The 13,861-nt window shown below is 41.3% G+C and overlaps 1 protein-coding gene across 1 annotated transcript in view; it reads left to right on the forward strand.

Moving 5' to 3' along the window:
- E2F7 (E2F transcription factor 7) overlaps nt 1–11,357 on the forward strand; it is a 31,362-nt gene extending 20,005 nt beyond the window's left edge. The window contains exons 8-13 of the mRNA XM_044455514.1: nt 511–705; nt 2,703–2,769; nt 4,132–4,627; nt 5,717–5,969; nt 7,557–7,981; nt 11,181–11,357. Of these exons, the coding sequence (XP_044311449.1) occupies nt 511–705; nt 2,703–2,769; nt 4,132–4,627; nt 5,717–5,969; nt 7,557–7,981; nt 11,181–11,357 (1,613 nt within the window). The remainder of the gene's footprint in view (nt 1–510; nt 706–2,702; nt 2,770–4,131; nt 4,628–5,716; nt 5,970–7,556; nt 7,982–11,180) is intronic.
- The last annotated feature ends 2,504 nt before the right edge of the window (nt 11,358–13,861 follow it).

Here is a 13,861-nt window from a genome sequence, read left to right on the forward strand (position 1 = left end):
GGTAAGCAACCTGCTTTTGTAATGGATGAACCAGTAGCCTTTAATTGGCATCTTCAAGTGGTAACTATTTTTGCTGTATTCATGTCTGTCTTTTAGCAACCAACTACTTATTAATAGCCCTGGCAAACTGTCCCAGATGATGCACCAAGGTTCTATCACATGGAGCATTGTGCAAACATATTAGAGAGTATGTGATTTGGCAAGTTGATATTTTAAATGGCTGTGAAAGAACAGGCATGGAGGGAAGATGAAAACACAGGCAAACAAATCACTAGCATGTTGTGACAATCTGAAACAAGAGGAAGAATTTCACAATTGCATGCGATAAGAAAGATAGTTGTGAATTAAGGAAAAGAGTTACAATAGGAATATTGTTAGAACAAGGTACAGATTTGTTTTGTTCATCGGGCGGTTGGTATGTTTTGTGCTTTCTTGATTCATGGCATGATAAACAGCATAATGCCCATAGGTCATGTTCAGTCAGCAAATCTAAAAAGTGTAATTTTTTAGATGACATAAAGATGGAGATTTCAACCTGTGCTGCTTTAACGGAAGCGAAAGGGGCAGCACATGTTCCGCACCAAGCTTGCACTAACAGAAAAGAGCGGCTGTCACGACATGCTTCTTTTCATGCTGCTCAGTCTTCCGAAGTGGTCAAGAGGAAGGTCAGCTCTGAACCCAGCAGCCCACGCAGAGGGAGGCAAGGTAAACCATTGGAGGACTGGCACCAGCTCTACTTATAGCTTTCAGTTACTAGCCATAGGTTTGTGCCCTTATTTTCTGGTAAATCTGCTCCTCCTCACTCGATTAAACCAGAGTGTGTTTCCTTTGTTAGAATCTGGCACGGAGAAACTAGTACGCTGAGAATGTATTATTTTATGGTTACTGGTGACGGAACTGACTGTAACAATCCTGTTTATAAGTACTTTCACACTTTAGCTGTGTAAAGTTTATAAAGTGATTTGAAGGTCTTACAAGAATTCATGACAATGAGTCCATGTCTGCATGGCACACAGTGCATAGCTTAGAGGAGACTTTTATCTTACAAGCTTCTGGAATGTAAGATAAACAATTCCATGAGCTATGGAATGTATAGAATATGAATTTTGTAGTCCAGATTTCCATTTTAATATGGAACATAAATTCATTCACTCTGCCTAACATGGTGAGTGTCCTTCCCCTTCATAGAACAATAAAATAGTAGAGTTGGAAAAAGCCAGAGGGTCATCAGGTCCATCCCCTGCTCAGTGTGGGACTCCTAAGTTAAACCATCCCTCTTAGATGGCTGTCCAGTTGCATTTTGAATGCTTCTAGTTTGGGACAGCCCACAACCTCCCTAGGTAATTGGTTCCTTTGTTGTACTGCTCTAACATTTTTTCCTGATATCTAGCCAGCATCTGGCTTCTTGTAACTTGAGCCCATTATTCCATGTCCTGCGCTCTGGGAGGATCAAGAAGGGATCCTGTTACCCTCCCCTGAACCCTTTTCAGTTTGCTTGCATCTTTTTGTGGTGCCCAGAATTGGACTCAGTACTCCAGATGAGGCCTTCCTGTCCCCCAAAATGAGCATGACAAAACCCAGGCTACACTCAACTGCAGAAACAATATTCTGTTTGGTCTTGGGAAAATAAACAGAATATTCTTTCTGCAGTTCTGCTGTAAACAACAAAATCAGTTACCTGAAATGGAAATTAAGAGAGAGTGACCTGATTCATATGATCAAAACCAGGGGCCCAATAGGCTGATATCCCAACGCTCTGTCCCAATCTGAAGACTGGAATTAGCACCAAATTCACCCAGAACAGCCATACAAAAAGGGTAGGAGTTTTATTTAAAAGAGAAGAGTGAAGAGTTAAATACAATGTGTAATTTAGGGCAATAAAACAAGTTAAGATCCCAGTATCCAAGAGTATGCAGACTCTTCAACATGTAATCTTGACAGGAAAATAAGAAAACCAGCCCTACTTTATATTACCTAGGCAATGAGTCTCCCCTGAGTAGATTCAGCAGAGTCAGCCAGGCAGAAGCTCCAGGCACTTGTCTGGAGGGAGAGAAAAGACCCACTCAAGGCAGTTCCATTTTCTTCCCCTTTGGACAATAGAAAGATCCCCAGCAAGCAATCCCAGGGTGGCCCGTCATCTCACCAGATGGCTTCAGCCTGGTCCTCATTCTAACTGCAAGCCAACAAACCCTTGAAAGGGTTGAGGCAGTAAAGCCCAGTCAGTTGTCCTTGGAACAGAACACACCTCCTCCCTTGATACGAGTAAGTTCCAGGAGCAAATCATTCAGCCTCCCAACCTTTTCTGCCGGGCTCAGCAAAGAGAAGTAATAGAAAAGCCAACCAACTGGTTAACCTTTGAGCTCCAATTCCTGGGCCTCTCTTACACCACCAGCTTAAACAAGCTACCCTTGCTTGTTTGATCTGGCAAATCAGCCTGAGAGTGTGTGTCTAAAAAATGAATAAATAGCAGATCCTACCCACTACAATATTAGTCATGGAGATGGTTGGATGCTGTCTTCTTAATTTTTGTGTGTCTTGTTCATTGCTAGTCACTTAGTATTCCTCTCTAGAAGGCCTGACTGAGTATTTGTGGGCCTAGTCTTTACTCAGATCAAATATAACTTTTGGGTAATAGAAGCTGTGGGTATAAATATATTCTGTGTATAATTGATTCAGTGTTCCATGTTTCCTTCTTTCTTCAGATGATTGCCATTCCAAAATGATAAATCTAGCATCTGTTTGCTGCCAGAAGATGGAAGATGACACAAGGTATACTGAGATTTGCATTCAGATTGGGTTTACTCTACCAAGTGTGACAGCTCAGCAAGTGTCTATATGCTAGGAGAGGGCAAAAGCAATCCTTTATATGTTCCACAAATAACTGGGCTACAGTGACCTTTCTTATAGGCTTGCTTCTCAGACTTGGCCAGATTTTGGCCTTGCAGTGTGAAGTCACTGTAGTGTGTTTCTGAAACAAATAATGGTATGATGCTAATCAAAGTAGGGATTTTGTAGATCATCTAAACAGTTAAAGTACCTAAAGGTGCGATTTTATACAGGTGTGAACAGAAAGTCCTACAACTCCCAGCATTCTCCAGCAAGCCATGCTGGTGTGTAGGATTTTTTCTGTCTAAACATGCATAGGATTGCACTGTAAATTGCCAGACATTTAATGGAAAGCGTCTCAAAATTAGCTGTTACTCAAAAATGCCATCATCACAACAACAACAATCCCCTATTATAGACATACTGATAGGAAATCAAAAAGTAAAGTAAATTTAAACAAGACTTAATTTGCTCCATTGCTTGTCTTGTCCTAGTAGTTTAGTTGTCTTGATATTGTGACAGATTGCTTTCAAGGATGTGGTGCTTAAGCTGGGTAAACTCTGATTAGACATGTGTTGATATACATGGATGTAGCAAAGGCAATATGTTGCTAACGTGACCTGGATCCTTGTGTTCATGAGGCAAATGGGATTTCTCACATCACCACTCATTCTTGCAATTGTTGGTATTTATATAAAGCATTATATATACAGATGAGACTTGTCTGCTGACACAATGTGACGATAGCTCTTCAGAGTGTCCAGTCTGGTCACCCATTAAAGCAGGGAGCTTTACCTATTGGGCAGTATATAAATTAAATTAATGATAATGAATTTAATATTCATTTAATACCTCCCTTTATCTCTTATATGGAGAAAAGTACTTACATTAGTTTATGGTGACTTCCAACATAAGTCTTCTGAAGTTAGGCGAAGCCAAGGGAATGTAGTTTTGAGACATTCAGACATAGCTAGTGCTTTTGATGCAAATGTCTTGTGCTGTTTCGTTTCTTAACTAATGCTGGTAAGAGGCAATTTTAATTAACATGACCAAGGTTCACCACCCATTGTTTGAAAGGACTGATTAGTGTTACTATTTAAATGCCTTCACAATGTATCCAGAAATAACCTACCTGTTCCAGTTCACTGGTTAAACTTTCCAGTTCAACCTAGATGACAACATTTAGGGCACATGCCCTCATATATTCAAACCTCAAGTGTTTTGGTTAACTCTGTTGGAATAAGGTTGCATCAGGATGCATCAGAGCCATTGTTCTGGCCTGACTTTCACCCTTTGTCTTTACAGTAAAGGTTTTGTCACAGAATCAGCAAGAAAGCTGGGCATCATTTCACCTGTTGTTCCTGTTCCTGGAGACTCACACTATTGCCCTTATGTTCCTTCACATGTCAACTCTGAGATGTCACATCTGTCTCTGACAAATGGAATAAATGACCAAGACCTGTCGTCATCTGTTTTATCGGGTTCTAAAACAGAGTCTGGGAAAACCACTGTGGTCCCCAATCAGCCTTTTGTTTACTTGCCATCTCCACCCCTTTATATGCTTTGTGGAAGTCTACATGAGAATTTCCCTAGGGAAACCCTTTCAGAAAAAGCAAGTAAGGACTTTAAGAGCCAAGCTTCTCCATGTCTACCAGAAGCTGTTGAATTTCCAGATAATTGTCGAAAGCGGAATTCGCAGAAATGTCTGCCTCCCACTGCAGTTTCAGCTGAAGAGGAACCTTCAACAAAAAGACAAAGCCTTGAGCAAAGTGATGGCCCCATTTCCCTGGTGTTGTCTAAGGTAACAGAAACGCATTAAGACGGCTATCAAGATTTCTTGTTCACTATCACAGTGGGAGAAACATAATGTTCTTAGAGTGACCCTCACTCAGACAAACTTACAGTGACCTCCCCAATGATACAAATGTTATTTTCCATGCACAAGTTCTACCATCTGGAATGGTAATTGCACAATATGTCACTCAGCAGCATATCCATTCAAAGAGACAAAACCTATCTTTAAAAGATGGTTCACACTGTACAGGACAATGGCCTCCTGCTTTCCCACTGCATAACTTCAGTGATCCATGTAAAATGCAAAGAGGTATGTCTTGAAACACAAGTTAGGCACATGTCTGGAAGTCTTGGATAATCATTGTTCCTGAACCTGATTCATGATTGCGCATGATTCAACTCAGATTCATGATTACTTCCCATAGACTAGTGAGATTACCATAAAAGTATGTAGTGAATGAGTACTTTTGAACATGTGTAAGGGTCCCAGTATTGATAAAAGTAATAAAAACATGGAAAATTTTCCTTTCCAGTCGCTAAAAGTTGGAAAGAGTCAGAAGCCACTTGGTCCTATTACCTGCTCAAAAGGAGAACCCTCAGCCCACCTGCTTCTCCACAGGGTAGCCTTCACAGTGTAACACACACACACACAGCAAAACCATGATTTCAAAGCAGATCAAAATGAGCCATTCCAGTAAGTTCAATCAGACACTGCAGGAGAAAGTGGTTGGGTTAAAATTTTCCCAAGAGCTCTGAGTAGGGACAAAACATCTTTGAGTAGCTTACTTGGAGGCAATTCTAACAGTGCATCTCTGGAGCATCCAGCTTTCCCTTCCCAACTGTGGCAGTCAGAAGCTGAAATGCCCACCATTGGGAAACTGGTTATTTGTGTAGATTGTTTGGTGGGGCAGGGGAGGGAGGACTTAATAGGAAAAGTATCTTAGAAGAAAATAGTTCCCATTCTCAACTGTAGCTTTTGACCTTTCATGGCAAGATATGTGTTGTGAGGATAAGCTATTGCTGTGCAATAGGCTTTGCTTCACATCTCTAAGAATAGGTGTGATGACTTGAACTCTTTGTTTTGTTCTTTCCCTAGAACACTATTAATTCAGACTCTTCCCTGGATAGTAAAGGCAGTTCCATAGACCAACTAAGAGGTTTTCCACTTGAATCAAGGACTCCTGCTGTTGTGGAAGCTGCAGTGGCCAAATCCTTAGACACACTGGAGCAAGAAAAGTCCTGTCAAAATAAAGAGCTGAAAGAAAATTCAAAGGAAAATGAGCAGGCCTCGCAAGAAAATGGCAAACAGTCTTTCCTGCCACAGTACCTCTATGTACAGCCTGCAGCTGGTAAGGGCTTCTCTGAGAATGTACATTGATTCATTGATTTTGCCAGAATATATTTTCAAACAATCTGCATACAGAGCTACGGTAAGCTCCTAGGTAGGTATCTCAATCAAATGGCTGCATTCAGACAACATAAAATGCAAAGTAATTTTTTTATCAATGGCTGTCTGTCATGTTTTCTGAGCACAGTCATGATTTTTCTAAAGTCTGGACTTTAGAAACCATGCTAAGAAACAATGGGTTCTTTGGTTTCTCTGTACCACCATAGCTTGTCATGTCTGAACCCGGGATTATGATTTCCAAGGTCATGGTATAAAACTACCACAGAGTCCTCTCGAAAGAGTGACAATTGCAGGAGCTGCTCCAGCCATCCAGCCTCTACAGGTGGACCAAAGAGGAAAGAGCAGGTAATGTAGGCAGGGCCTGATGGCAGCATGGGATCAAAGTTCATCCCAATAGTAAGATGACTGAGCAGGGAAGATGAAAACCATGATAAAGCAGAAACCACTTGATCATGTGTCCAGTGGTTTCTACTTTTATCTGTCAGTCAACCACTTGTCTGGTTAAAAGCCTACAAACTATGGTAGCCACAAAGGGTTGCTTGTTGTGTTGTGTGAATGCAGCCACACAAACCGACTTCGGTTTCTAAAACATGAGGCAAGGGCCAACCTAGAGAAAATAGATTTACTATTAGCTTTCTGGATGTTTCTTATTTAAAAAAAAAGTAGATGGGGAGGGATCAGATTAAGACTATGATACTGGACAGTTGGCGGTTTAATGCATTCTTCAAACACTGTTGTCCCCTTAACATTTTTACCACCAGACATACCCTTCACAGGTATTACATGCCCTGCTGAGAAATGCCTTCCTGCTGAGAAAAACATGGACTTTCCAGCAGAATGAATAGTTGCTTTGGTGTCATTTAGACCAGGGTTTAATTCTTCCCCTCTCAAACCACAGTCCTGGTTCAGTCCCACCTCTGTCAGGTCTCTTCTATCTCCCACATGCTCTTCGGTTTATCCCTGAGAATGGGTCTGCATTTGTATCATGCAAAGATGGACAAAAAGTAGATTTCCACGTATATGAGACTTAATCCCTCAGAAGCCTCTGCAAGCATGGCCAGTGGTCAAGAATACTGAAATCTGATGTCTAAAACATCTGGAAATGGCTTCTCTGCCACTCCTACTGGATTATTCTGTCTGTTTTCTAAAACTTAGAAGAATCTGCGCAAATATTTCATGCTTTTTTTTCCTGTGGAACAAAGTGCTAGAAATCTGCTTGCTTTAAATCATGGAGCTCAGATTCTTTGAATTCTTCTCTAAGTGGAAGATCTTGAGTGGAGTTTTAGCAATCATGCTCCATTGTGCAATCACAGCCATAAACATGTATATTCCCCACTCCATTCAGTAGTTTGAAATCATACGGAGTACGCATATAGGCAATAAAGAATAAACAGATTTATATGGTCTCCTTGGAATGTGGTTTATTAATCTGAGCTTATTGCTCCTATGCATGCCTGCCTACCTTCTTGGTAGAAAAGGACATCTTACTAATTGCAGTATCTGCCTCTGTTCTTCTCTTCTTGTTTAGGATTAAATGGTTTTAATTTCCTGTTTCCTGCCAATCAAACTCCTGGTCCTGTCAGCCTACCTTCAAGCCATTTACCTCCACTCAATGTTCCCTGTATGATGGTTCCATCTTCAGCATTGGCACCATTTCCTCTTATCTATTCTCCAGCAGTAACAAGCCAACTTTCTTCTGCTCCTGCCAGCTCCTTTCCAAATGTCACGTGCATGAACTTTAGTATGCCTGGCCTTCCATCTACAGCACCTGTTTTCATTGGGACCCCAGCAGTGGTCACTTCAAATTCATCGCAGCTACCAAGCCTGGAATCACACCAGCAGATTCATTCAGCTGTACACCTGAGCCCTGTATTAGGATCTGCTTGTAGCACCATTAAAGCAGATGCACCTGTTTGCATGGGACATCCAGTCACTCTTCTGAAATTACAGCAGGTGAGAAGTCAGAGTTAGGGTGAAGCTGAGATTTAAAAAGCATGGGAGTGTGTAAAAAAGATTGTTTATAATGAGGTAAGCAACATATCCATCTATGGTTGGGGGTCTCATAGCCATTTGTGCTGACCCTGACACATTTTCACAGCAGTAGCGGAAAAAAACAAAAAGCGAAAAACAGAAACTTTTGTCACCTGGTAATTTCAGCTGTAGAAGTGACATATGGCCCCTGGTGGGTTCTGGAGGGCAATGTGGCCACCCAACCACCTTTATAATGCCCAGTTTAAGCCAAAAGTTCTGCTAGTTGCTGTGTTCCCTTTGGGCAGATGAACATTATAAGATTCCTGCTAAATGTTTTACTTAGTAAGCAGGTTCAGCTGGACATGAATGAAATCAGCAGGTGCTTATTTATAAATTCCACAGCTAAATTCCTGTGCTTAGTTATGTACATTTCATCCCACTGAAGTCATTCACATTTATCTAAAGCCATATATGTTCTGTGCCAAGTATTTGGAGCTCCTACGTACACAGAAGAAGGCAGCTTTACAGCATCTGTTGTTTAGTACATGCACCGCTGGCCCTTCATTAGAGTGAAATAGAAGCCCTTGTGTTGGCAGAAGTGGTTACCCTATCTGGAATGCCCACGTGAGGACTGCAGCATCATTTCACATAATGGGACTTTCCCTTCCAGTTCTTCCTTTTTCAGCCCCACAAAAAATGCTTTAGGGAGTCCCCCAACCCTTAAGAAAAACATGAGAGTGTATGAGGATTGCTGTGGGGAAGAGGAACCATGTATTTCCATGGCACTGATAGAAGCTGTTTGGTCCCCAGAAGTGCTATTTGGCTACAACTAGGAATGTGTTGAAGCTCCAATGAATCCATCCCTCTAGCATTCGCAGACTTCCTTTCATGCTTGGCACTCACTTAGAAAGTGAGTTGAGTAGAAGGGGAGCCCATGAATGCTCACAGAACAAAAAATGCAACCAGAAGCTTTCTTTCATGTCTCATGCAAACAGCACAAAAGCTGCTTGCATCTAAAGCAGAAAAAAGACACAGCTTGCACTGTGCATGAGGCTTGATTCTCGTCGTAGGGTTGGGATAAACCCTTTACACCTGCAAAGCAAGCCAAGAGGAAATCCGCAAGCATTCGCCCTGCACAACCGGCATCCTTTCCTAGCTGCCATTCCCAACAGCCAACCTTCTTCCCTGCTTAAATTTGCCAGCAGTGGCGGCAGCAATGTGCTTGCAAAAAGAGTGCAGCAAGCGAGGCAGCTAGCTGCCTTCCCCACTTGCTGGCGACCGTGGTGGTGTGCATGGAGAAGGGCTACAACAAGAGGCTGCACTGGCCACCATTCCAGGTGCTCGGCTTCCTTCCCCAGCAGTGAGCACAGAAGAATGGAGCTGCTTGTGCAGCACATGCAGCTCAGTTCCTAGCATGTGGCCTGCAGACCCTGAGCACATTCACCATTAAAGTGGTATGAAAAACTGAAACAAGGGGATCCGGCAGATTTTGCACACAAAGCAATTCCTGTCACATCCCTTTCCTTGCAAGTGCTGTGCCAACACTGGGCATGCCCCTCAGAAGGTCGAACTCGTGGCCCCAGAAGGAGCCCTGCCCAGGGAATCCAACAGATCCCCACTCCCAGAACCTAGCTAAGTGTGCACATCCGCTTTCTTCTGTGTGCGTTGGGACGGTGGGAACATCCAAAACACTGAGATCATAAGACATGTTGATTGATGTGACTGCTATAGGGCTCTGCTGCTGCTCAGTTTACAATGACCTGTGTGAATTACAGCTTTGAGTGGTGGAATTTGTTCTACGTGACCTAGTGTTTAGACCAGGGGTGTGAAACTCAAATGGCTTTGTGGGAGGAATAAGCCCCATCTACCAAATCAATTGTCTGCTTTGTTGGGAAAGTAGACCAGGTATCATTTCAGAGGTTATCATCTAGAAGAGCTGCTCTCCATTCAGTATGCCATCCATCCTACATCCTATCAGCCAAATAAATTAGTCACCACTGGAAATTTTCCGTATTAGGAACATAAATTCCTAGATGTAAAGAGGGTTATTTGTATCATTTATGTCAATTTGGCTGTAAGCCATACAGATAAAATTGCTATGTTACAGTAATTTGTATCACTAAACCATGCAGGTACTTTAGTGGTCTTAAGGGAAACTGATTCACTAAGTTACAGCACTATATTTGTTGAGGCAAGCAAGACTGTGTGTATTTTCCCTTTCGGCCTTTTCCAACCTGGCAGCCTCCAGATATGGTGGACTGCAGATCTGAGCTAACATGGCCACTGAAGTGGTGGGAGTTGCAGTCCAACATATCTTAAGGACAGCAGACTGGGGAAGTCTGCCCTGTTGAACTGGAAACCACTGAATGTGCCATTTGAGGCTCCATCTAGCATCTGGAGTGGTGTGCAAGGTTTTCTCCAGGAAACCGCATCTAATCCACATAATCAATACATTTAACATATATGTATGCAGAGGAGAGGACTGAAGGAGACCTTCCACCCAGTCCATTAACCTTTTATTTTTAATTAATGATAACTACTGTGGTATTTTTTTAAAAGTTGATTTTAGCTATTTATTTTTATTGTATCTTAAGTTGGTTTACTGCCTTGGATACTTTCCAAAAATGGAAAGGCAGGATAAAAATGTCCAGATAAATACTGACTCCTTTTTTCTTTTCAAACAAATGATTGACATTTTCCTTGCTAACCATCTTATGCAAGTTGGTATGCACAGCCAAGCCTGTGCCCAGCTGAACTAGAGCCAGCTTTGCACTGCGTCCTATTGAATTGGGATTAGGTTCACAGACTATGATAACCCCCACTCAGCTGTTGAATATAGGGTGTCGTTGAACCATGGGTGGTTGTTAAACATGGACTGTTGTGTTTGAACCCAGCTGCCCTAATAACAACCCATGAAGAGATCCCATGATTTGCTGTTTTGCAGTTGTTTGTAGATGGTTTGTGGTTAGCAAACCATGGCTTGTTATAGTAGCTAGGTTGCCCCACCTGTCAACAACAGCAGTCCATGATTCTTAAGAGTCTATACTCAGCACTGGAGTGTGACTTATCAAGTTGTCTGAAACCCAAGGTGTTTGGAAATTCAAATTTGTTCAGCTAAAGAAAGACTTGGGGTTTGAGAGAGAACTCCTACTGAATTGCTTTGTCTTCTTTTTATGAATAGCCTTCTTCAACCCCACTGACTCCTAAGAACATGCGTCCTACACCCCAAGAAGCATTTTTCAAGACACCCGGTAGCCTTGAAGATCCTGTTGTATGGCGAAAACATGAAGGCAGCCAGAGCAGAACAACCAGTTCTGCTCAAAGAAGATTAGAAATTTCCAGCAATAGCTCTGACTAATGTAGCTGTCCTCCTAAGGCGGTGGTGTGGGCAGCTGAGAACAGGGCTTTATCCTTGTTACAGAAATAATCAGTTGCTACATTAAGAAAGAGAAAATGAGTTAAAACAGGCACACTTGCCCTCAGTGCATTTATCCCACTATTTCACTACTTTCTCCCTCATGATTTCCATTCGTTGTGTAAATATTAACTCCAATTCAAATTGTGTGCATGCCAACCTTAAGGGAGCATCAGATTCTGTTTTAGGGGCTTTAAGAATTCTTACCATAATAAGATAGGTGTATCAGTTTAGGAGCGTCTGTTCCAACATCCAAAAAAGGTAAGATAGCTAGCACTTAAAGAAAAGGGGGCACTCTTTACAAATTTGATTATCCAGTGTTGGTGTGTGAGGTGGGCTGGGGAGACTTCCAAGTGAACTGGTGTAGCAGCTGCTTCTTTGCTCGATCATTGGAGCTGGATTTAATAGAGGTGGTGTGCGACTTCCGAACAGCAGACTTTTGCAGAGTACTTGAATGTGATTGATTGATGTACAGTTTTCCTGCACTTCTTAAGCAAAAGTCTAATAACTTGCAGTATAAATGAATGTATTCATGTGAAATACTTTAAGACCAAAAGAACTGTGAAGTTTTAATTTTTCATTGGCGTTTGTATTAATGAATGTTGTAGTTGTTCTCTTTGCTTCTGGCACAAAATGTGCAACTTAATTACCAATTGGCACAAAAGTTTGTTCCTCAAACTGTAGAAACTAGCAGGTTATTTCACAAATAACATGTATGGTAGCAATGCATCCCTAGCTGAAATATAAGACCTACAATTCCATGTACTTTACAGCTGAGCCAGGACTTCATTTATGGTACCATGTTAAGTGCCTTATCTGGAATCTGCCACAGGCACTGCAAGGACTACTCTAACTAGTTCAACTAATAATGCCTATAGGATGGACTGGCATGATGTCCACAGTGATGATACCTAATTTTCATTGAATAACCCTATGAGTGAAGTATTTATGGTATGAGTGGCTGTTGAGGTCAGGAAGAATGTATGCTAGTAATGTGTAGAGGAATTAGAGCCACACAGAGAAATTGCAAAGCTATAGAGGGATTGGTGAAAGGAGTTAGATTAATCAATGGCTCGCTCTGATCCTTGTTGAAGAAGAAATTGAGAATATGCATTATTTGAGAGTCCTGAAACATCAGCTCTTGGCACTTGAGGACAGCTAATGTTTTATGAATGGTATAGATTTGGATTTTTTTCACTAATGCTGGTTTTAAAAGATAATCTATCATCATGATACTTTAAAACTTTTGAATTTATAATCAAGTAAATTGATACTATTACTGACTCTTTTTTGACCTAGGGATGACTTTGTAGTCATGATTTATGTTTCCTGAAATCACACATGTTTTCTGATCTGTCATTTTACCAGGTTTAGGAAGAAAGGTGATTTTAGTGTGCTTGATTTTAATTTTAAATAATGGAATGTGTTACTAAAAGGAAATTAAGTATGAATTCTAGTGGAGCTGCAAAATAAATTGGGAATGCAGTACCTTTATGATAGGTTAAACCAATAACAGCATTACAAGGAGAGTGATGAGTCTTTCTTAAATCTGAACAGTAAAATCACAGTAGAAAAATATTTAAAACATGCAGAAGGAGAACCTGGTTACTGTTGGTTTCTTTAAAGTTTTTACACTACAAATTGAGCATGTTCATATTACTTTTACCTGGTAATGTTGTTTCATTCATGTACTACATTCATGTTTTCCCAGCTGAAATGAAATCTTCTGTTAGCATTGCCTGCTGCTTCTCAACTAGTTACCACTTCTGTACCAGTTCTGGCTCAAAGCGTACAGACCTGGATACAGATTCGGTACTGCTTGGACTAGACCCACTGAAATCACCAGTTAGTCCTGACTAACTTAGGCCCTGTTGATTTCAGTTTGGTCTATTCTAAGCATGACTCTGGATTCAGCTCCTAGTTTCTTTTAACAGAAAGACCTTAAGATGTACGTACCTGCTTGTCATCAGCCTTCCTTCCTCCATAAGTCTTGCATGTGGTAATATTGGGGTGGTTCTCAAATGGACGGTGAATGCAAAAAACTCCCTCAAACATTATAAAGGCAGCATGTCTCTTTGATGCAACTATGTTGTCATGTTCAGTTTCCAAAGACTGCTTTCTTAGGATGTCATTGCTCTTTTGGTCATGCAGAATAGGAAGCGATGAAAGAAGTGAGATTTTTTCCATTGGCACAGTGCCTTTTGATGAGCATATCTGTTTGTATACCCAACTCCATAAAACTATTTTGGAGAAAATACAATTATGTGTGAGGCACAACGACTTTGAACAGCTGCTAGGGAAAAGCTGAACCTGTAAAAGGTATTGTTGATTGGAAAAGGGGAGAATTTCTTCCCAATTACAGTTTGGCACGTTATCCCCAAGCTAGAAGCTCTGGAAAAGCTCACTTGAAAGGGTAAAGGAGCAAAGGGTAATCCTGTGGTAACATC

Source organism: Varanus komodoensis, unplaced genomic scaffold, assembly GCF_004798865.1.
Source record: "Varanus komodoensis strain SLA01 unplaced genomic scaffold, ASM479886v1 scaffold8, whole genome shotgun sequence".
Classification (NCBI taxonomy): Eukaryota; Metazoa; Chordata; class Lepidosauria; order Squamata; family Varanidae; genus Varanus; species Varanus komodoensis.